Here is a 23,743-nt window from a genome sequence, read left to right on the forward strand (position 1 = left end):
TGAAGCTGACTGCTTCTTTAGGAAACACTTTATTGTAATTAGTGGAGCCGATTTTATTCTTCAGAGGGAAAGAGATAATAGGGAAAACAGTGCCACGTGTTATTAATGATCTAATTAACATTGAGTGATTTTTTTTTTTCCCCCCTTAGAGGAGGGACCAAAAAACAATGGTGATTGTCAGAATTGTCTGTCTTTTATTTCTTTATTGCTGTTCTCAATGTTGGTGATGGGTGCTCTCACTAATATTTAATAATCAATCTTTTTCTTCTGTCTCTTGCATTCAGCTCATTCTCTTTCCTATTCTGTCTGATCCACATCATTTCACATCAGTCTGTCATCTGCCATCCGAGCACCAGTCCAGTTCTGGTATAGTAACTGTTTCAAGATCTACATTTCATGTGCAATTCATGCTTTGAATGTTATGAAAGTGATTGTTACTAAATATAGCAGGAAGCATGTTGGCCTGTGGGTTGTGAATATATTCTGATCATTGCAATCACTAAAATAATTATAAAGAAATTCATTCATTCATACTAAACTGTTATTATTCACGTGTGACCGTGGGCATCTTTTTCATGCCTTTACCGTGTAGACCTGTGACTTTTTCCTAATGAACGTGGACATTAAAAAAAATAAAAAGATCATCTTGACGGGCAGAATAAATACCTTTGGAAATTCTGCAGTAGCACTGTGTGTGTGTGTGTGTGCGCATGCACGCATGGATCTCTGTATGTCCTAAGTGCATGCATTTATGTTTTCTGAAGAAGTTTGACTGAAATGGAAGAATATGAGCAGAAAAGAGCAAAATGTTGATGGATTTGAAGAGTATGGTATCTGTTTTAATGGGCTCAGATTACTTATTGAAAATACCTACCTTATGTTTTATATTTCACCCTTTGGAGGAGTCATAGAAACATGTAAATTTTTAAGAAGTATGCCAACTAAACTAAATAACATTTGTTTTATGGTATAATTTGTGGCTTCATTGTCTCAAAATGAATCAAATGCTAAGTAACTTCAGTAAGTAAATGTTGGAAAACAAATTTGGACTGTTTAAGTTTTTTCCTGTCTGAATTTCTCTTGAGTTAGGAGATTTTCTCTTGAAAATTTTACAAGTATGATACAGGGCACAGCTTAGTGACTGAACAGCAGCAACAAAAAATAATGCAGGCCACATCTTAGAATTACTGTCTTAAAATATTCATTAATATTTGGAATTCTTGCACATAGATGTGTTACAAACATGGTAAGTTGTTTTTTTTTTTTTTTTTAAAAAAAAGCACCTTGATATTGACTTGCAAATAGTGGAGAATCTTGAAATTCTTGAGAGTTCTGATAATCTTAGTTCATTAGGATTTTCTCTTTATGTTAGACTAGCCATGACTCGCTAGGGCTCATAATTGAGAAACATTTCTCAAAATGAGAAGACTGACTGGTATATGGATTCAAAGTCCCAGTTTTAGGGTAACTATTTACTGATCAAACCACAGACTCCTGGGTTACAAGGAAGACCCTTATCATTTTTGTGTTTGTTGTGTGTGCTCACTTTTATCTAAGTTATCAAGATGTTATTATAACTTAAAGAAGATTGAAAATAAGGTGGTGGAGGGAAGGTGGTAAGAACCACTCTTTCACCATCGTTCTGTTCTCTTTCTTTGTTAAGCACTTCAAAGTGTAGGCTTTTGTTTGCTGTTCTCTGTGCATCTGTATCAATGTTTTCAGCATGGTGGCGTTTAAGGGATGGTGTCTCCATCAAAACCACCTTAAGACCTTTGGTGTCTGCCAGTGACTGTCTCTCACGCTGAGGTTTCAGGAGTCTTAGATGAGGTTGCTGTTCAGGTCTGGTTTCCAGAAGACTCTCTAAGTGGCAGCTCTGTTGGGAATGTCCACAAAATATTTATTGATGATGACGATAAGATTTCCCAGTGGATTTGTTCCTGTTGACCAAGACCCCATGAAGTTTCATTTCCCTTTCCCTCCCACCTCAGTCGGAAACAGATGGCGAAGCAAAATATTTTGCTTCTATTAATAATTAAAGATTTCTGTAGGTGTCTTGGTCCATGGGAAACATTTGCAGCTTCTGTCTCTGTGAGGTAAACTTTTCTTGCATATCACAGCACTCTTAAGTATTATTACTTTGTTGTTTGTCTCGTTGGCTCTCTGAGAAGTAGTAGCTAACACACTTTGAAGCTCCCCTGCCTTTGTTTCCCAGGTTTACCCATCCACCCTAGTTATTTTGCAAGAACAGTTCGGGTCTGGGAGTCATTGAGCATCTGGTTTTCAGCACCCACAGCAATGGAAAAGGAAGCGGCATAACCCGCTCCAGTATTCTTGCCTGGGAAATCCCATGGACAGAGGAGCCGGGTGGGTGACAGTCCAGGGGGTTGCAGAAAGTCGGGCATAACTGAGCGACTAAACAACAACAACCCACAGCAAAAGCCCGAAGCCTGTGCATGGAAGATGCTGGCTCCGTGGTGCTGTGTCCAGGCTGTGACTTCAAATCTTCACATTACTGGGAAGAGGATGCACGTTGGAGGTTCCCAAGAATCACTGTAGAAAACATCTTTATCGTTTGGCTAGGTGTTTAGAACAAAGTCCCTTCTACTGTCTGTAACTGTACTTTCTTGACAATGCAGCATCACTGTCTTGCATGTATACTCATTTACGAAGCAAAGTTACCAGTGTCCCCACCTCCTATGTTCTGCATGCCCCTTCCCACACTCCTGATGACCGCACTTATGTTTTATTAATTTCCCTTATTAGCATTGCTTCTCACAGTGTCTGGCACACTTTAACAGGGTTTGTTGGGTGTAATTGAATATTTATTGGAATAAATATCAGAAATGTTCTTACTTTAGCCTTAAAATTTTGATTGAGTTCCGTTCAGTCTCTCAGTTGTGTCTGACTCTTTGCAACCCCATGGACTGCTGCAGGTCAAGCCTCCCTGTCCATCACCAACTCCCAGAGTTTACTCAGACTCAGGTCCTTCAAGTCGGTGAGGCCATCCAACCATCTCATCCTCTCTCCTCCCCTTCTCCTCCTACCCTCAATCTTTCCCAGCAAATTTTGGTTGAGGGAGAAGGTAAATAGAATATTAAGCCAGTGAAAAATTAATTTCACTTACTTTGAAAGAATTCTCCTCAGTTGAGTTTCTGTTGTGAAGTGATGATGTTGTGTTTGTGAAAAATTTCAGACTTACAAAAGAGTAGCCAGTCATGTAATTAACACCTGGGTTCTAGAATATCGAATTATGTTTCATCCATTTACTCACTGACTCGCATCCTGGATGGTGGGAAGCAAATTCTAGAATTCATATCTTTATCTACTAGTAGTACTTTCAGATAAATCTCTAAAAGATAAGGATGCTTTAAAAAAGAAAGACTTGAGGGAAGGCTTTTCTGTCTAGCAATACATTTTCATGTTGCCTTGTAACTTTTGAAGAATTTTTTTTCCCCTCCTTTTTCCTTCGCATCTTCTTGAATGTGAATTGAGGATGTTATTTATAAAACCAGGCGGCTACCGTTGCCTTTTCCACAAAGTTCATTCACAAATGACTTTCTAGGTAGAGAAGAATTATTTGACCCATTCTGACCAGTGCAGGAGGCCTGGAAATTTCGATCCTGGAAAATTCGATCTGTTTTAGAATTGTTTTCTTTGGGCCAGTCGTTCAGGGTGTTTCCAGAGTTGGACACACGCCTGTCTGCAGTGCCTGGAGGGAGTCTCACTTGGGGTATATATAAATAAGACTGAATCCAAATACCTTGTCTATACACTGACTTGTTTGTAAATGAACTGTTAACAACTATCCCCAGGGTCCCCATGTGGCTAAGAAAACAACTTTGCCTGGGCACAGCTTCCTTCTGTCACTGTAAATCCTCTCTGGCCTTTCTTGTTCCTTTTCTTCTCTAATCACCTATGTGTGTTAGAAATTATGTTTCAAAGCATTTTGGATCTGATAAGTTTTCTTGCAAACCTGGTGTTGAAGAAGGGAATGAATCAGATAAGCAGAAGTGAATATGTGACTTATTTGTTTCCAGTGAATGTGAGATACTCATGAGATGTTATTAATATGTTCAATGAATATAATTTGGGTTTGGGATATAAACATTTTAATAAATACAGAAATGTCACTTCCCCCTCCAGCAATCAATCCCTGTTATTCTCAGGGATACATGACAGTATGTCAGTGGAGAACTAATTATATCTATTTACAATTGAACAGACATTTTCTTTTCTCTTCTTTTTTTTTTTCCGGTCCTAGGCACATAAACTGGATCATTCTGCTCATTACCTGCGCCTGAAATTTCTAATAGAAAACAAAATGCAACATTACGTGCCGAAGCCTGAGGAGGACATTTATGAGCTGGTAATGTTTATGACTGTTGTCCACGTACATTCTGTAGGAGATTGTTTTTAAATTATATGTATGCTCATGCTAATTGTGGTTGGTGGAGTGGAACAAATTCTAAAATAAATGAGCCTCATTCCGCGCTCTTATATTTGTGGAGATGGCCTTACCTATCACAATATTTTTTGCAGGATGGAAATGCCACCTTAGTTTATGCAGGGAACAGTTCTGTGCTATCATGAAAAATTGAAATCCAGAACTGACTCTCAGATAGAATTTTAGTTATTCCTAGCTTTCCTTACCGTGTTGACAGTCTTTTGTTTTAAATGGGTGACTCAAAGATAAGTTGGCTGTTGTCAGAGAAAAAGTACTAGCTCCAACTTTGTATAACTTCCCCCTGCATGTTGAAATTGATGGGTAAAATCCTGTTAGGTGAAAAAAGCTGCTAACTAATTATATGTCCTGGCCTTCTGGAATTGTATTTGTATAGATTCTTGGGCATAGTTATCTAGGTTTGAGTTTCATGATGGGATTTGGGTTCTGAACTGGATCTGGCTCTGCTGCTTAGTAATTATGTGGTCTTTGCCAAACCCAACAACAACAACAAAAATGTGGTGATTAATACTTTGTAGGATTTTGCAAAGATTAAAGATCATGGTTCACATAGTAGATGCTCAATAAATGGTGGTCATGGTAATACGGTAAAATGATGACCAGTTCCTTTTTTATTAGCCAAGGGGTGCTTTTTTCAGTTCCAGAAAAGAAACATTTTGGGAGCCAGGCCCCTTCTCTTGGAGTTTGTTCTTTCCTGTACTTAGTCATTTCTCTGGGGGTCACTGAACTGCTTGCCATGGCTCTGTGAATGATAACAGTATGACTTCAGACAGCCTTTCACCATGGAAAACAGAACTGAAAACTTAGACCTGAAAAGTCTCCTTTTGAAAAAGGGAAGCGTGATTTAAAATGTAGTCCGTTTAGTAGGGAATTGTGTTTCTAACCAACTTTTCTTGAGGTTTGCTTTCTCTACAATAAAACATCAATTCTGAGCACATGGTTTGGTGAGTTTTGGCAAATGTATACAGACCGTGGTGTTTCCACCACTAGAGTCATAATTTACATTTCTGTCTTCTTAAAAACTTCCCTTGTGTCCCTTTAAGTGTTTTTAATGAAATATAAGAGAGGGTGTGCGTTTTATAGCATTCTTATCATGTCATGAAATAGAAGAACAAAATGACCATTTTTCAACCATCACTTAAATCATAAAGTTTAACGCAGAGAAAGGTACTTTTAACAGTGGCTGATTTATTTTTTTCTCTGGCATGGGGAAAGCCCTGACTCTGTGCTCTGTGAGTAGAAGAAAGAAAACCCATTTTCTTACTTAAGAAAGGAAAGTGCTTTGCTGTTAACACACTGAAATAGCTATTAGAACATGTAGTTTGTATCTCGGAGTTAGTGAATCTTTTATATCCTAAATGACAGGGATCTAGCCTAAGAAATTTCCATGTTCTTCATATCTTATATACAGGAGAATGTTTAAGACATACCTTTTGAAATTATATTGATTTCTTTATTATTTTTAAGTCTTGGCCATTGTGTGGTCTCATCCAATATAGGAGACTAACAAGCTTACTCTGTTTGTTATCTACAACTGCTATGTACATATTACACTTGCCATTTAAAAACAAAAACCTGAAATACAGGGAGATCATGGTATTCTTTCTTGCCAGTTGCAGAAGGTCTCCAGCTCTGAGATTCCTCAGGGAGGAAATGTTATACTCTTACTCACTTTGTTCAGACTGTGAGTGAGTACTGCTAATGGGCACCTCTGTTCTTACCAAGATTTTAAACGTTTTGTTCTTAGGATATCTTTGGCAGCTTGGTACAGCCTGCAGATCCCATTTCAGAATAATGTTTTCAGTTCCATGAAATAGAATACATAGGATTACCCATGGCCTAATGGTGTTGAATTAGTTATGAAAGATATTTAAAAAATTATAGATAATGCACATGCTTACTTATAGCTCATTAAATCATCAGACAGTGGTTGGTCGGACACCTGCCATTGTTCTGAAGTAGTGATGAGCATAAGTAATATTTTGAGATATTAGCAGCAACTAGAATGTGGTGTAAAAATCACTGTGATTTCTGGTTGTGACGAGGTCACACACACACTGCTCATGTTGCCGTGTTTGTTGCTTCCGTTCATTAATAATTGAAGGAAATGCTACGTTTCAGTTACAGGTTAGTGAATATAAAAATTTCAGGCTTTTTCAGCATCCCAGTTCACAGATGCCTCGAATTATATCCATACATCCATGGTTTCCAATCTCTGCTTTTGGCCATTAAGTTGGGTGAGATGTCATTCTAGGGCAGAGGGTTTCTGAACACATGGTGTTCTGGGTGCTTTTTGAGATTTTTACAGATATTTTATTTATTGACCTTTAGTGAACAGGCATCAGACCACCCATGGCTAATTGGCTTCCGTAACCCACCTCCATTATATTTCTGATGGATGAGCGAAACTCACAGACGTTTAAAGTCCTGTCCTGAAAAGTGACTCATTCATAGATGACTGTCCCAAAACATCTTATTCTCTGCCATTGTTTTGTCAAAAATTCTTGAGTTAGAAGATCAATAGTTATTAGCAAAAGTGTGTACTGTATTTTAAAAATCTTTTTTTTTTAGGTGGGGGCATCTAGTAGATTTATTTTGTGGGGCTCTGGATTCCTTTGCTTATGAAAAACCATGAATGGTCAGTCTTCTACTTATGTATTATACTTAACCTGCTTTGCTAATTATGGGCTTCCCTGGCAACTCAGCTGGTAAAGAATCCACCTGCAATGCAGGAGACCCCAGTTCAATTCCTGGGTCGGGAAGATAACCTGGAGAACTCCCTACCCACTCCAGTATTCTGGCCTGGAGAATTCATGGGCTGTATAAAGTCAGACACGATGGAGCGACTTTTCACTTTCACTTGCTAATTATGCTTTAATATAAGCAATACCTGCTTGGCTACTTTTTCATAATTAGTTGGTTATTGGGTCCAGTCTGTAGACTGATAATGCTTTCAAAAAAGCACTGGCTTTTTTGAAAACCCATAACTAAATATGTTTTTCTTAAAAAGACAAATAGGAATAGAGTTTGCAACAACCCTGATCGAGCGATTGATTGATTCATTTGGCAAATATTTATTTAGCATTTGTTATGTGCCTGGCACCATGCTAGCCATTCTGGGCACTGAGATGCACACAAAAATTTTTACTCTTTATGGAAAATACATCCAAGTTTGTGAAGACAGATATAAGAACATGTAAATATTCTTAACAAAAACAGGTAAATGGCTAGTATTTTCCGGGATGCTAAGTGCTGGGAAAGAAAAGGTTAGGATATAAATGGATAGAGAAAAATGGACATATGAAAGTGATCATGCTGCTCCTTTTAGACGTGATGTTTGAGCAGGGTGGTGAGTGAGGTGAGAAAGTGAGTCATAGAGGTGCTTTGGAGGAATGTGTTCTAGGGTCAGGGAACAAAGCTGGGGAAGGCCTGGCCTGGGAAGGGGGTGGTGGCGGAGGTGGTTTATGCGTGTTTGAGGAGGATCAGCAGGGAGGGTGAGTGGGGGGTGGTGAGCGGTGTTGAATTCAGGAGGTGAGGAGAAGGGTGAGCAGGAGGGCTTGTCAGGCCCAAGTGAGAGGTGCAACCCCCAGAGAGAAGGGCTTTATTTGACTCCTGTCTTAATAGGCTCACCGTGGCTAACGTGCGGCCCATGAGCCTTGGGGAAGGGGCTGGGAGAGCAGGCCGGAGGCTGGTGAGCATGATTCACGCAGGTCCACACACGGTTCAGGCTGGTGAGCTGTCGTTCGGGCAGCGCCTGATAGTGGCTTGGACCAGGCACCCCAAGAAGACCTGGTAAGAGACGAATGTGACATTCACTGGACAACCCAAGTTACAGGGTAATCAGATCATTTTTTAACATCTGATGGTCTTTAATCTGGCTTTTGAAAAGAATAATATGCATCATCGTTGATTTAATAGCATAGGGAATGTGTGTGATGCTTTTTGCTAAAGATATGTTTAAAACTGTGGAATTTCAAAATTTCTGGTGTCAGGTATTCTGATTGCATTAAAAATGTATTTTAAAGTGCAGATCCTTTTTGAAATTTTACATACTTTAGAGATTTAAAAAATCCAGTTTTTGTTCACCTGGCCTAAGGACCACGCAGTCAAGGGTCCAGTATTATACGAAGTTACTGTCTAAGACTGGTGAGAAAACACAAAGACTTTCACACCAATTACAAAGAAGAGTAGGAGGCAATATTGTGAAAGAATAGGAAAGCTTATTTACGAAGCTGTATTCCCACTGGATCTGTAGAAAGCCATTTGGAACTTTCCGGAGATGACCAAAACAAATGGTGATATACTGCCACCTAGCGGGGAGAGTTTGGCTTTTAAGGAAATGGAAAAAATTCAAACTAAGGTTCCAAAGAAGTTGAAGTAATAAGTACATTTCATCACATTTTATTGAGCATTCCATGACATTGTAAAATATATCATAGCATTGATTATATTTGGTAATGTATAATTTTGGTGACTGTATTTTCTGAACTAAAGATCAGTGTTAGAACTGATGTCTTCTAAATGTAGAATGCATTGGTATGGAACTTTTTCTGAAGTATACAGACAGAAAATGATATTAAGTTATGCCCTTAGCACTTTGAATTTGGTAGAAGTTGCATTAAATTCGGGTGTTCCAGATGCTCTGGGCTTGTAGGGGAACATTTCCAGCCCCTCTCCCACCCCGGCCTCTTGGCTCAGCCTGTTTCTTGGCTCCTGATTCCTAAGCATTCAGCTCACCTCTCCTACCTGTCAACTGCCCTAAGAAAGTGAACAGAAAGAAACCTGGGTTGTTTTTTTTTTTCATACTTGGCATGAATGAAATTATTCCTGGACAGATGACTAAGATGGGAACTAGTTTAAATAGTCACTGAGACTTATTCACTGCTCAAGAAGAGCTTTCTGTTATTGACTTTGGCTGAAAAGAGATTTTCGTTTTGAAATTAAATGACAGTTTTAAAAATTCCATATGAGCCTCTGACACATTTATTTCTTTTGGAACTTCTATCATAAATTTTCGGAGATGGCCTTTGGCTTACTTACCTCGGGGTTCCCTGGTGGCTCAGATGGTAAAGAATCTGCCTGCAGTGTGGGAGATCCAGGTGCGATCCCTGGGTCAGGAAGATATCCTGGGGTAGGAAGTGGCAACTCCCTCCAGTATCTTTGCCTGGAGAGTTCTGTGAACAGAGGAGCCTGGTGGGCTACAGTCCACGGGGTCACAGAGAGTTGGACACGACTGAGTGACTAACACTACTGCTACTTGCTTACCTAAGAAATAGGATTTTTTTGGGGGGTGTGGGGGAATATAATTGGTTTACAATGTTATGTTGGTTTCTGCTCTATAACAGAGCGAATCAGCCATATGTATACATATATCTCCATCCCCCCATCCCACCCCGCTGGTCATCACGGAGCGCTGAGCTGAGTTCCCTCTGCTGTCAGCAGCTTCCCACCAGCTGTCGGTTTTAGACACAGTGGTGTGTACACTCCCGATTCGTTCCATGAAAGTAAGGCTTGCACCCTTGACTGCGGTACCCCTGAGTTCCACCAGGAGGCAGTCTGGGAGGCATTATTGTGTAGTGGGGAGCACTTCTGTGCTGGAACCAGTGAAACCTGGATTCAAATCCCAGCTCTGCCCAGGCTGGCTTTCTGATCTTAGGAAAGTACTTTCTCTGCAGCCTTTTTCTCTTCCTTTGTAAAATAGGGATCACATTGGTTTCATAGAGAACATATGAAGGGTGAGAACACATGGTAAATAAAACCTTCATAAGTTATGGTCCATGGTGATGCTAAGTCCGGACATCAAAACGTGAAAGTCACTCAGTCATGCGACTCTTTGCGACCCCATGGACTGTACAGTCCATAGAATTCTCCAGGCCAGAATACTGGAGTGGGCCGCTGTTCCCTTCTCCAGGGAGTCTTCCCAAGCCAGGGATCAAACCCCGGTCTTCCACCTTGCAAGTGGATTCTTTACCATCTGAGCCACCAGGAAAGCCATTTATGATTTTCAATTCAGTTCAGTTCAGTCACTCAGTTGTGTCCAACTCTTTGCGACCCCATGAATCACAGCACGCCAGGCCTCCCTGTCCATCACAAGCTCCCGGAGTTTACTCAAACTCATGCCCATCGAGTCGGTGATGCCATCCAGCCATCTCATCCTCTGTCGTCCCCTTCTCCTCCTGCCCCCAATCCCTCCCAGCATCAGGGTCTTTTCCAATGAGTCAACTCTTCACATGAGGTGGCCAAAATATTGGAGTTTCAGCTTCAGCATCAGTCCCTCCAATGAACACCCAGGACTGATCTCCTTTAGGATGGACTGGTTGGATCTCCTTGCAATCCAAGGGACTCTCAAGAGTCTTCTCCAGCACCACAGTTCAAAAGCATCAACTTTTCAGCGCTCAGCTTTCTTCACAGTTCAACTCTCACATCCATACATTTATGATTTAGATTACCCTAAAGAAGGCAGAGAGTCAAAGAATTGATGCCTTCAAACTGTGGTGCTGGAGAAGACTCCTGAGAGTCCCTTGGACAGCAAGGAAATCAAACCAGTCAATCTTAAAAGACGTGAAAGTGAAAGTCACTCAGTCATGCAACTCTTTGTGACCCCATGGACTATATAGTACATGGAATTCTCCAGGCCAGAATACTGGAGTGGGCAGCCTTTCCCTTCTCCAGGGAATCTTCCCAACCCAGGAATCGAACCCAGGTCTCCCACATTGCAGGTGGATTCTTTACCAGCTGAGCCACAAGGGAAGCCCATCGAAATGTGAAGCATCAATTAAATTAATTGAAATAAAATTTCTTAATAAACCACCAATTTCTCTTAACTCTTTTCCCATTTTTTCTTGGATTTCTGAGAGATTTGATTGATTTATGTACTTAAGTTTTCTCAATAGTTTTGTATAATTCTGTGACTAGAAGAGAATATTGTCATTTATATGTTTTTTTTGTCTGTTTCAGTACTGTAATTTTTCTCTGCATATTGTGGACTTTTTGAGCAAAAATGGCTTATGAACAGAAGCACAGGAATTTCTCCTATTTCTGTGGATTCCATATCAAGATCTTTATAACCTCTTCTTGATTTTAATGTTTTTCTCTAGTACTGAAAATTTTTGATTACCTTAGCATTATTTTTCAGGTCTGTGATAGATATAGGGTGGGAAAAAATTGTATATACAAAGTATGCCAAGGAATCATTTAGAAACTGGAACTATAGCTAAATTTGGGAATATAAGTTTTTAAAAGTTTACCAGGTTAAGTCTTAATGGGGTCAGTTCAAGAAAAATACTGGGATGTGATGAGAATTTGATGTCGTGTCAGTTGTGAAAAAAATAGATTGACAAATTGATGACTGTTTCTAACAAGTTATTTATAATGTAGTCCTAATTAGGTTTCTCTTTGTCGTTTTCAGCTGTACAAAGAAATTGAAATTTGTCCAAAAGTCACTCAGAACATCCAGATTGAGAAGTCAGATACAGCTGGTGATAATTATGGTATGTTTATTTTTATTTGATCTTTGGTGTTCTTCACGTGAAAACAATTCCTGCATAAACATACACTTATTTACAATTCAATAAAACCTTTGGGGACCATTTAAAACAGACAACCCATCTGGCTTCTGTGCTTTGCACCTCAGCCAAACTGAGGCGGGGGGTGGAAAGATACCCTCGGTATGATGAAGATTTTAGCTTTATATTTTGTAACTTTAACCTTCTTGGTTTTCCTGTCATAAAAGAGGAGTGGATTTATTGAGAACAGATTATTTTATATTCTAATGTAGCCTAGTAATGAAGAAGGGCTTCCTAGGTGGCTCAGTGGTAAAAGAATCCGCCTGCCAGTACAGGAGACATGAATTTGATCCCTGGTTCAGGAAGACCCCTGGAGTTGGAAATGGCAACCCACCCCAGCATTCTTGCCTGGAAAATCCCATGGACAGAGGAGCCTAGTGGGCAACAGTCCATGGCGTCACAAAGAGTCAGCCACACTGAGTGAGTGGGCAACAGTAACACATAATAAAGAAATTATCCTTTCGCACCTGTGTCCCCCAATATATGTATTATTCTCCATCCCTCACAGGTGATGTTAAAGGAACTCATTCTGATGTGAATTGGGGTACCCTAGACCTCCCCTAGGTTTGCCGATTCACTAAGAAAACTCACTGTGCTTATGGTCGTGTTCATGGCCACGATTTATCACAGCAAAACTATACGAAATAACATCAGTAAAAGGGAGAAGCACACGGGCTGAGGTTCCCGAAAGTCCAGCCCAGTCACATGGGAAGTCCACAGTTCCCTCAGCGGCAACGCATGGGAACCACATTGTCTTGTAGGAGGTTTGTTAGGGATTCCGTGCCCAGGGTTTTGATTAGGAGGCTGGTCACACAGGTGCCCTCTGCCTCGCCTGTACCAGGACTCCAGCCTTCCGGGAGGAAAGCAGGTGTTCGGCGTACCCCACGCTGTCTGTACAGAGTTTTAGACACAATGAGCTCTACCAGGGTGTTAGGAACCCTCCCCAAATCCAAGTTCCCAGATGCCAGGCAGGAGCCACACTTGTAAGCCGGCCTTTTTTCAAAGAGCAGCAGTCAGGCCCGATCCGTTAGGGCTTTCCTACGCAGTTGTCTGATGCTGGTGTCGTTAAAGGTGCAGTATTTTCCATGGATTCAACAGCGGTCTGCTTAGCATTACCGTTGGTGACTTGGACAGTGGAAGAATTGCTGCTTGGGTACAACACGTAGGGAAATCCGTACCCTATTGGGGCAGATCAGTCAGGCGGGCCGAGGTCAGCTGAGGCGATGGCAGTCACCAAAGTGCCCTAGCTGCTAACAATGAATTCCTTTCTCCTGTTCAACCTGCCTTCTCTGTGGGTTGGCCGCAACCCTTTCTTTCTGTTGTCCTCACTCCAGGCCTAGGTCCTGGAGCAGCTGCCACCTGGGACATTGTCTGTTTCTTGGCAGAAGGCAAAGAGGGGAGGCGGTGAACCAGTCACTGGCTCACTCCCAGTATACCCTTCAGAGCATGTGACTAGAGTGGTGGGAGGGTGGGTGGGCAGAGAAGTGTAGGCCTACCGGGTGCTGGAAAGAAGGAGAGCTAGGGGCTGGTGGTCCAGCGGTTAGGAACCCTCCTTGCAATGCAGGGGACCCTGGTCTGATATCCTTGGTCGGGGAACTCAGATCCCACACATGCAGGGCAATCAAACCTGTGTGCCACTAGGGAGCCCACCTGCTGCAACAAAGACCCAATGCGGCCAAATAAATATACACATATTTTTTTAAAAAAGAGAAGAACTAGAAAACCATAAAGAAGGCTGAGTGCTGAAGAATTGATGCTTTTGAATTGTGGTGCTGGAAAAGACTCTTGAGAGTCTCTTGGACAGCAGGGAGATCAAACCAGTCAATCCTAAAGGAGATCAACCCTGAATATTCATTGGAAGGATTGATGCTGAAGCTCCAATACTTTTGGTCGCATGATGCGAAGAGCTGACTCACTGGAGAAGACCCTGATGCTGGGAAAGATTGAGGGCAGGAGGAGAAGGGGGTGACAGAGGATGAGATTGTTGAATGGCATCACCGACTCGGGGGACATGAATTTGAGCAAGCTCTGGGAGATGGTGGAGGTCAGAAGGGCCTGGCGTGCTGCCATCCATGGGGTCTCAAAGAGTCGGATACATTTAGCAACTGAAGAAGAGCAGAATACCTGGTGAAAAGATACAAAGTTTACTGCATGTGCTTGCTTACCATTTCTCTCTGAATTAACTGATTGGGCTTTTTAACATTTGAAAATCTACAGATCCTTGACTAGGCAGCAGCACCTTCAATATTCCATCTGTAGCCTCTCCCGCAGCCAGAGGCTTATTTGAACCTCTCAGACCGCTTTCACTGGAGTGCTTTGTCCTAATGAAGAAAACCTACCTTCCGACCCCTGGCCACTTGAGTTATACCTTCATGCCATTTTACTTCTTGACCTTAAAATGAAAGACATCATCAATCGACCAGATGTTTTTGATGGCAAGGAATAAATGTGTCCGAAAGGCTTATTATTGTAGCAGAAGCGTGACCTCAGTAATAAAAACGGTTATTGGTAGCAATGCTACAAATAAATGTCTGGGTCCTCCGAACTGAAATGCACCATGTCAGTTACTCTTTTCTCTCTGGTTTCAAAGTTCTTGGAATCAAACTCCAAGATGGACTGGTTTGGGGGCCTCCGAAACAGACACGGAGCCTAAAACTGCTATATTTTTGAGTTATTGTTCAGTTGCTAAGTCATGTCTGACTCTTTTCTCTCCCATGGACTATACAGCCCATGAGGCTCCTCTGTCTTTGTGATTTCCCAGGCAAGAATACTGGAGTGGGTTGCCATTTCCTTCTCCAGGGCATCTTCCCATAACAGGGATCAAACCCGTGTCTCTTGCGCTGTCAGATTCTTCACCAGTGAGCCACTGGGGAAGCCCATATTTTTATACTTTAAAAAATTTTAGTTCTGTACAGTTCTTTTTTTTTTTGGCTGTGTCACACAGCATGTTGGATCTCAGTTCCCCGACCAGGGGTCGAACCCATGCCCCTTTGTTGCCAGAGTGCAGAATCTTAACCACTGGATTGCCTGGGGAATGTCTTTGCTGCTGCTGCTAAGTCGCTTCAGTTGTGTCCGACTCTGTGCGACCCCATAGATAGCAGCCCACCAGGCTCCCCATCCCAGGGATTCTCCAGGCAAGAACACTGGAGTGGGTTGCCATTTCCTTCTCCAATGCATGAAAGTGAAAAGGGAAAGTGAAGTCACTCAGTCGTGTCCAACTCTTTGTGACCCCATGGACTGCAGGCTCCTCCGTCCACGGGATTCTCCAGGCAAGAGTACTGCAGTGGGGTGCCATTGTCTTCTCCAGGGCAGCACCTATACTTTTTATTAAAGTGACTGAAGTAGTTACAGAACCTGTTTCCATTTCCACACTGAAGGGGTTACAGGGCATCAGAAATCAACCCAGAAGGTACTGTCAGCTGTGTGTCTCAGATGACCTGACATAAAGAAGCAGGGATCCTGTCCTGGACCTCGCCTGCTTTTGTGAATGACAGAGTCCCATGCTTGGAGGATGTGGCAGTATCAAACGATGAATTTCGTGATGCTCAGTCTTGCTTTCCATCCTTGTATTGCTGTCAGTTGCATCCTGTCTGTACTAGTTCCTGGACTTCACCTTGAACAGCCTCCAGTTCAGTTCAGTTCAGCCGCTCAGCTGTGTCTGACTCTTTGCGACCCCATGGACTGCAGACACCAGGCCTCCCTGTCCATCACCAACTCCCAGAGCTTGCTCAAACTCATGTCCATCGAGTCGGTGATGCCATCCAAGCATCTCATCTCTGTCATCCCCTTCTCCTCCCACCTTCAGTCATTCCCAGCATCATGATGCCATCCAAGCATCTCATCCTCTGTCATCCCCCTCTCCTCCCACCTTCAGTCTTTCCCAGCATCAGGGTCTTTTCCAATGAGTCAGTTATTCACATCAGGTGGCCAAAGGATTGGAATTTCAGCTTCAGCATCAGTCCTTCCAATGAAGATTCAGGACTGATCTCCTTTAGGATGGACTGGTTGGATCTCCTTGCAGTCCAAGGGACTCTCAGGATGCATAGCTAATAAGCTCAGCTAAGCCATTTATTCTCAGTGTCCAGTTCATGTTGGCAGAGGTGTTAACCACAGACTTTAGAGTCCCCCAGTCCTAAGAGTCCTGAGAGTCTCTGACCTCAAAGGTGCTAAGGAGCCTAAAGTCAGCCCATCTTTCTCTGACACTTGCATCTAAGAGCAGCTTCCTGCTATACATCAGTTTCAGTGTATGTAAGTTATTAGCAGACATCAGCATACAGACCAGATACTGCTTTCTATTGTAGAACACTTCAGGGAGGAAAATATGACTTAATAATCCCACTGACGAAACAAATGGAAAGATTTAGCACTTGCCTGATTTCTCAGCCTTCCCTCCACCTCAGCCCTCAGGACTCTCTCAGACCTTGTTGTTGAAGTTAGTTCACATAGTTTTGTAATAGACTAAGCGTGACCATCTAGGCAGCCTTGAAGTGGAAGAATGCATCATTTCAGCAACTGAGTATTTGTTTTTCTCTGGGGACTTCGACCATTGGATTTTTGGTCTTGCGTCCCCTCTATGTCAGCAGGCATGCCTGCTCAGTTGCTAAGTCACGTCCAGCTCTTTGCGACCCCGTGGACTAGCGTGCACCAGGCCCCTCTGTTCACGGGGTTTTCCAGGCGAGAATACTGGAGTGGGTTGCCATTTCCTCCTCCCGGAGATCTTCACGACCAGAGGTCAGACCCACATCCCCTGCATTGTCTGGCAGATTCTTTTACCGCTGAGCCACCCGGGAAGCCCCCTTCTCTGTCAGTGGTGTCTATGTTTTTCTCACTTTCTCCATTTCACTGTGTCCTGGACTCTGGTTTTGAGTCCATCTGTTTTGTTTACTGTGTTGTCATGATTTTTCTTTGGTCCTCAGTTTCAGTATGAAGAAGCTTCTGGTTATTCAAGAAATGAGTCTGTCTTTTTGGTTTCTTCACTGAGTTTTAATCACTCCCTGCATTTTCACAATCATACGTCACTCATGGTGCCTCCTGGTCTCTAAGCCTTTTGGTGGGGTGGGTGCTTTGGCTGTATATGGACTAACATATATTAGTTCTATTTCCTGTGGCAGTCATTTTGGACTGAACTACATGTCTTTTCTTGGAATTAGATTGTTGCTATCCTTAAAAAACTAAAACCACAACTCCCTGGTGCTGGGCTCTGCTTGGTTGCTCAGTTGTTGGACTCTTGTCACCTCATGGACTGCAGCCCGCCAGGCTCCTCTGTCCGTGGGAATTCTCCAGGCAGGAACACTGGAGTGGGTTGCCATGTCCTCCTCTGCGGGATCTTCCCAACCCAGGAATCGAACCTGCTCTCCCACCTTGCAGGCAGATTCTTTTCTGTTTGAACCAGCAGGGCAGCCCAAGAATACTGGAGTGGGTGGCCTCTCCCTTCTCCAGGAGATCTTCCCAACCCAGGAATCAAAGCAGGTTCTCCTGCATTGCGCGTGGATTCTTTACCAACTGAACTCCCAGGGATGCAGCAGTCTCACTCCTGGTTGTATATATCTGGAAAAAATGAAAACTGTAATTCAAAAAGATACATGCACTGCAGGGTTCACAGCAGCCGTATTTACAATAGTCAGGATATGGATACAATGAAATAACATTCAGCCCCGAAAAAGAACAAAATGTTGCTGTTTGTAGCAACATGGATGGGCCTAGAGAATATTATGCTTAGTGAAATGTCAGACAGAGAAAGACAAATGCAATATGATAATCACTTATATGTGGAATCTAAAAACTAATACAAATGAATACATATTTGTTATTGTAAGAAATGGTTAAAATTCCCACCTACCCCCCAGTGTGGAGATTGTTGACATCTTGAAATAGGGGCAACCTTAGTGGTAAAGAAAGCAACAAATGAATACCTCAGCCATTTGCTGGGACTCTGGTTTAAGGTGACTTGCCGTAGGCTCACAACACATCGCCTCTCCGGACAGTGTGTTCATTTTATATTTAATAGGAGAAAATTTGAATTAGAAGTATAATTAAGAAATTTGGTCTCAGCATTTTATAAAATGATAGCATTTTAGAAAGGAAATGCCTGTATTTTAATGGATTCTAGTCATCCTTTCCCTGATATAGTCCTTGATTCTGTATCTATTCTAACAGATAAAAGAAAGAGAAAACCTCTGTTGAAATACAGAAAAATACCACTGTGTTAAGGCTAATGTCTTATGTCTAAAATTATTTTTATTTGAGTGGAACTGAGTTTTTTCATATTCCTGTCTTTAATTTTGGCTGTGTTGGGTCTTTGTTGATGTTCAGGTGCTTCCTCTAGTTTTGGAGATCAGGGCTCCTTTTTAGCTGTGATACGCAGGGTTCTCATTGGGTGGCTTCTCTTGTTGTGGAGCACAGGCTCTACGCAAGCAGCTTTTCACACTTGTGGCTCCCAGGTTCAGTTCCTTGAGGCGTGTGGGGTCTTCCCAGACACGAGACTGAGCCTGTGTGCCCTGCATTGCATGGTGGATTCTTAACCACTGGACCACCGGGAAGCCCCGAGTGGGACTTCTTGAAGAGTCTTCTGAAAGTTAGAAGTTGCTGTAAGAATGGAATTTAAAATAAGAGAATAAAAGAAAGACTCTGGAAAGTCCTCAGGGGTGAGCTTGTCTTGTTCTCTTTCTGAGGGAGTTATGGTCCCCTAGTGGGTGATGGCATTTGGCAGTTTTGGCTACCTGTGGGTATCTATTTCCTGGTTCTGTGAATGGTGCAAAAAAAACATGTGTTCATTATGACACAGTCTGAGAAGTCTCAGTGAATCCCTGGGCCCCAGTCCATTAATTAATTATTTTATTTTGTTCTTTGCTTTTTTTTTTTAACCACTATATTTTTCTCTGCCTAAGCCTTATTTTTCTCCCAGAGCAGAAAACATGTCCGATATTTACAGTTGCATTAATTTCCATTGCCCTTTTAGGATTATCTGCCGAAGTATTTTATCCTGAGGGAAAGTAGGTTTTGATTGTGGACTTTCCATTGATTGATCAGAAAGAGTTTTATATGTGAAACAGAAGTGACCAAAGCTTGTAGACATGGGATCGGGAGCACTTAGAACCTCAGAGCCTTGTTCTGCCTTATTTTCTGAAGGATGTGGCAAAGCCCAAGGTTAGTTAACTAATGGAGCTCTGGAAGCCTCGATGAGTATAAGATAATCTTATGATCTGACACTAGGAGAATGTGCGATCCATCAGTTTCAATATGAAAAGGATTTGTAAAATGTGTTGTTACTTATCCCCTTTTGCAGAATTTTACTAAATTAAAGCAGTGTCCACACAGCGCTATATAGGTGAACACATACTGTACAGGTGTTGTGTTCTGACACGTCCTAGGACATAGATTGACTAAAAAAAAAGGTCAAAAGGACCCAAATGAGATAAGCTGTTTCTCTTTTGTGTGACGGAGAGAACAGTGAAAAAAAGCAAAACTGTGGCATTAATTATCAAGCAAGGTAATGAACAAGGTCATTTTTTCCCCACTTGAGTTGATAGTTGGTTATGTGGAGATAGATGTGCTCGGTAATATTAATTTTTATTGTGGCTTCATTTAGAGTTGTCTAAAAAGACATTTTTCTGCTTTGTGACATAGTACAAATAGGGAAGGACCATAACCCAAACAGTGAGCGTGCCGAGTTCACCCGGATCCTTCCTGCTGTCTGCTCAGCACTTGGAGGGTATGGGCGTCACCTGCTGTCTTAACCCTCTGTCTCTGCTTCCCAGGGTTTTCACTTTCTTCTGTGGAAGAAGATGGTGTTCGAAGGCTCTACGTGAATAGTGTAAAGGAAACTGGCTTAGCTTCCAAGAAAGGTAAGTTACTCACCGTCTTGTCTTGACTTGTCTGTCTTCAGTTCCCTTTTGGATTTCTCTAGTTGGTGACTGAGAAAGATCAGCCCCAAATGTTCATCTTTGAAGAGTGTTTAAATGTTGTCTCAGGGCAAACGCTTCCAGGGAATGTGAGTATTTTTTCCATCAGCTCAGTTGTGCAAGGAATGTTACCTTCTTCGATTTTAAATCTAATTCTGAGCCCATTTCCATGGGGTTGGTGGGAAATTCCCTTTGAATCAGAAGGGGTTGTCTTTCCCTACCATCTGGGGTGGAATGAAGGTCTGGGGGGTCTGGTTGGAGCTGCTCGGGAAGACCCCTTTGTGCTTTGGTGCACACTGCTCAAAGTTGACACTGACCTTCACCTGAGCTTGTGAAGCTCCTTCATGTTCTGTTGCCGCCATTCATGGAGGGATCTCTGTAGAAGTTGAGAACCTCGGGGTTCAGGATCCAGACTGCTTGCCCTCCGTAGAGAGCTCTTGTCTGCTATGCCTGCCTGCCCCTCTACAAGAGCTCCTAGCACTGTCTGTCTAGGCTACTTGTGGAACCCCAGCACTCCATCCTCTTTCTAATGGGAAAATCTTTTCATCCTAGATTTTCATTTTTTTTTTTTTTTTGGCTTCCTGTGTTAGTTTCCTAGGGCTGCAGGAATCAATTACCACAAACTGGGTGATTCAGAAGTGTATTCTCAGACAGATCAGGAGGCTAGAAGTTTGAAATCAAGGTATTGGCAGGGTCGTTTCCTTCTGAGCCCCTGCAAGAAGAATCTCTTCCATGGTTCTCTCTAGATTCTGCTGGCTGCTAGTAGCCTAGGGCATCCTTGGCTTATAGCTGCATCACTCTGATTTCCTCCTCTGTCCTTACAGGGTGTCCTTGCAGGAAAGCCTGTGTGTCTCCCTGTCTTCACATGACCTTCACCAGTCATTGGGTTTAGGACGCACCCTACCCTAGTATGGGTTCATCCTGACCTCATTACACCTGCAGAGACCCTATTTTCAAATAAGGTCACATTCTGAGTGGACATGACTTTTGGGGGGACATTCTTGAGCTTCCCTGGTGGATCAAATGGTAAAGAATCTGCCTGCAGTGCAGGAGACCTGGGTTCAATCCCTGTATCAGGTAGATCCCCTGGAGAAGGAAATGGCAACCCACTCCAGGATTCTTGCCTGGAGGATTCCTTGGACAGAGGAACCTGGGGGGCTACAGTCCATGGTATTGCAGAGAATCAAAAGTGACAGAGTGACTAACTTTCTTCTCGCTTTTTCTTCAAGTCACTATACTCATTGTAAATGAATTGGGCAGGTAGGTAGGGCTCAAACTCCACCTTCATTTCATTCTTGCTGTGGAATTTTGGCTTCATTCAGGCAAATTCACACCCACTGAATGTACAAGTTCAGTGCGTTTCGGTCAGTTCTGCTTGGACATGGTGCCTGTGTCTAGTTCTGCCCAAGGCTGGCTGAATGGAGCAGCTGGGGACGGATGGAAGGCAGACTGACCTATCTCCCTCCTTCCACATGCTGGGGCAGCTTAGTTCTGAGTGTTCATCTGACAGGGCCCCTCTGCTGCTGACCTAGCCCTGTGTTGTCAGCATCAGAGAAGGGCTCCCTGCAGTTTGGCTCTGCACGGGGGTTACAAAGGTGTGACCTGTGGGAAATAAAGTCCAAGTGATGCATCTGCTGCTAACTGCCACGGGTGTGACTGTTCCTTCATTTTCCTTCTGTGTTTTTGAGACCAGAGGCAGTCAGAGTTTGGTGCCTTCACTGAGGGTGTCTCAGCTAAGAGCAGAGGTGGTGGGGTTTATTCCCCTTTGAACCCCAAGCTGATGTTTATCTCTTGCAGCCCTGCAGTGACTCTGCTGGGTGCGGGGGTGGGGAAATACACTGCCCTGGTTTTAGTCACATCCTGTGTTAGTCCTTTGAATCCAAGAACCCTGGTGTTAGATGAAAACAAACGGTTGAGTGCTGCAACCCCCTCGCCCCCTATGATGCTCTTCTCTACAGATGCAGGAGGGATGTCCATTCGTCCACGTGGGCGGCAAACCATCCCAGTACCCGGCCTGCGGAGGGCTGTGTCAGGAGAGAGATTTGGGGTTGTGGTGGTGGTTCAGTCGCGAAGTCGTGTCCCACTCTTTGTGAGCCCAGGGACTGCAGCACGCCAGGCTCCTCTGTCCTTCACTGTCTCCTGGAGTTGGCTCAGATTCGTGTCCCGTGAGTCTGTGATGCTATTGCGGTACTCGGGGTATATGACGTTAAAGCGTAGCCTCTATGTGAAGGTGATGGAGAGCTAGCCAATGTTGGAGAGCTCCCTGTGGATCTTACAGACGCTGACGATAAAAATCCTTCAGCTGCCATTCTCCATCTAGCCTCCTTTATAGCCAGCCAGAGCAGTTCATGATATTCGTTGTGTTACAGCTACTGAGTCTTTTCCACATTTGACCCTTGCAGATCCTTCAACAATTCGTTAGAAGATAGGATGAACTCTGGTCATTGCCCCCTGGACACCATCCAGATGCCAGTATTTCTTAAAATGACCAGAATGTGGTACACACCAGTGGAAGTCTGGTGGCATGCAGCCTAATTAGAACCGGATATTCTGTCATTCACTGAGCCTACACTTTATTGTTGTTAGTTGCCATGGGCTTTTGGCCTGGAATGGGCTGACTATTAGTTCCCGTATTCCTGCTGTCTCTCTGTCTCTCTCTCACCCTCTGTTCTGTGTTGGATCTCACGTTGACTGTCCTTGTAGAACTGACTTTTGAAACCAGAGCGTGTTTACACGTGTCTCTGTTCATCTTGGGCCTGTTGTTCTGCTCTTGCAATCCTTTGAGGTTGGGATCAGGCATCTTCTTTGCTGCCATCTAAGTGTCTTCCTGATGACTCCGCAGGACAAAGCCTGGCTGAGATGGCCATGGGCTAGAACTTTCTCGACAGATGGGATATTTCACAGCTTTTAACTGGGCAAGTGGGGAGTATTTTTCAGTAGGCTCAAAATGAAAAACAAAGTTTTCCTCTTTCTGCTACCGAACATTAATAATGAGAGTTAGTATCTGTTGAATATCTTCAACATGCCAAGTGCAACATGAGGAGTTCTACATGGATTATTGTGTTTAATCTCATTTAAACCATTACCAGTATTCTTGCCTGGAGAATCCCCATGGACAGAGGAGCCTGGCGGGCTACAGTCATGGGGTTGAAAAGAGTCAGACACGGCTGAGCGACTAACACACCTTCTTCAAGAAACAGAACTGTTTTCTGCCACAGTTCTGGAGGACAGTCTGAAGCCAGGGTGTCTGCAGGGCTGGGGCCCCTGGGAGGCTCGGGGGTGGGGGGTCGGTGGGTAGGGTCCGTCCTTGCCTTTCCCTTCATCTGGTGTTTGCTGGCTTGTGGCAGCGTCCCCCAGTCTCACTCTCCGTCCTCCCCTGCCCTCCTCCACTGCTTTCTGGGTCTTTCTTTTGTGCCTGCCCCACAGGATGGTTGTCACTGACCCATCAGATAACCCAGCATGGGCTGATCTCAAGAGCTTCTGCTGAATTACAGCTGCAGCTCCCAAATAAGGTCCTATTCCTAGGTTCTGGAACACGGACATGTCTTTTCAGGGGTTACCCTTTAACCCACTATACACTCGTATTCAAACAGTCATACAAACCTAGAAATTCTTTTTTAAAAGTTATTTAAAGAAATCAATTTATTTTTTGGCTGCATGGCTTGTGGGCTTTAGTTCCCCAACCAGGGATTGAACCCAGGCCCTCGGCAGTGAGCGCGTGGCGTCCTAACCACTGGACCGCCAGGGAATTCCAGCCAACCTAGCGATTCATTTTAAAAAACAAGACCAAACTTGCCGATGTTTTTAGTTTTTTG

The 23,743-nt window shown here is 43.2% G+C and overlaps 1 protein-coding gene across 4 annotated transcripts in view; it reads left to right on the forward strand.

Moving 5' to 3' along the window:
* TIAM1 (TIAM Rac1 associated GEF 1) overlaps positions 1–23,743 on the forward strand; it is a 451,658-nt gene that overhangs the window by 353,079 nt on the left and 74,836 nt on the right. For all 4 annotated transcript variants that reach the window (XM_061134344.1, XM_061134343.1, XM_061134345.1 and 1 more), the window contains 3 exons: positions 4,262–4,366; positions 11,871–11,952; positions 19,785–19,871. In XM_061134344.1, the coding sequence (XP_060990327.1) occupies positions 4,262–4,366; positions 11,871–11,952; positions 19,785–19,871 (274 nt within the window). The remainder of the gene's footprint in view (positions 1–4,261; positions 4,367–11,870; positions 11,953–19,784; positions 19,872–23,743) is intronic.

The sequence above is a fragment of the Dama dama genome, chromosome 31, assembly GCF_033118175.1.
Source record: "Dama dama isolate Ldn47 chromosome 31, ASM3311817v1, whole genome shotgun sequence".
Taxonomy (NCBI): domain Eukaryota; kingdom Metazoa; phylum Chordata; class Mammalia; order Artiodactyla; family Cervidae; genus Dama; species Dama dama.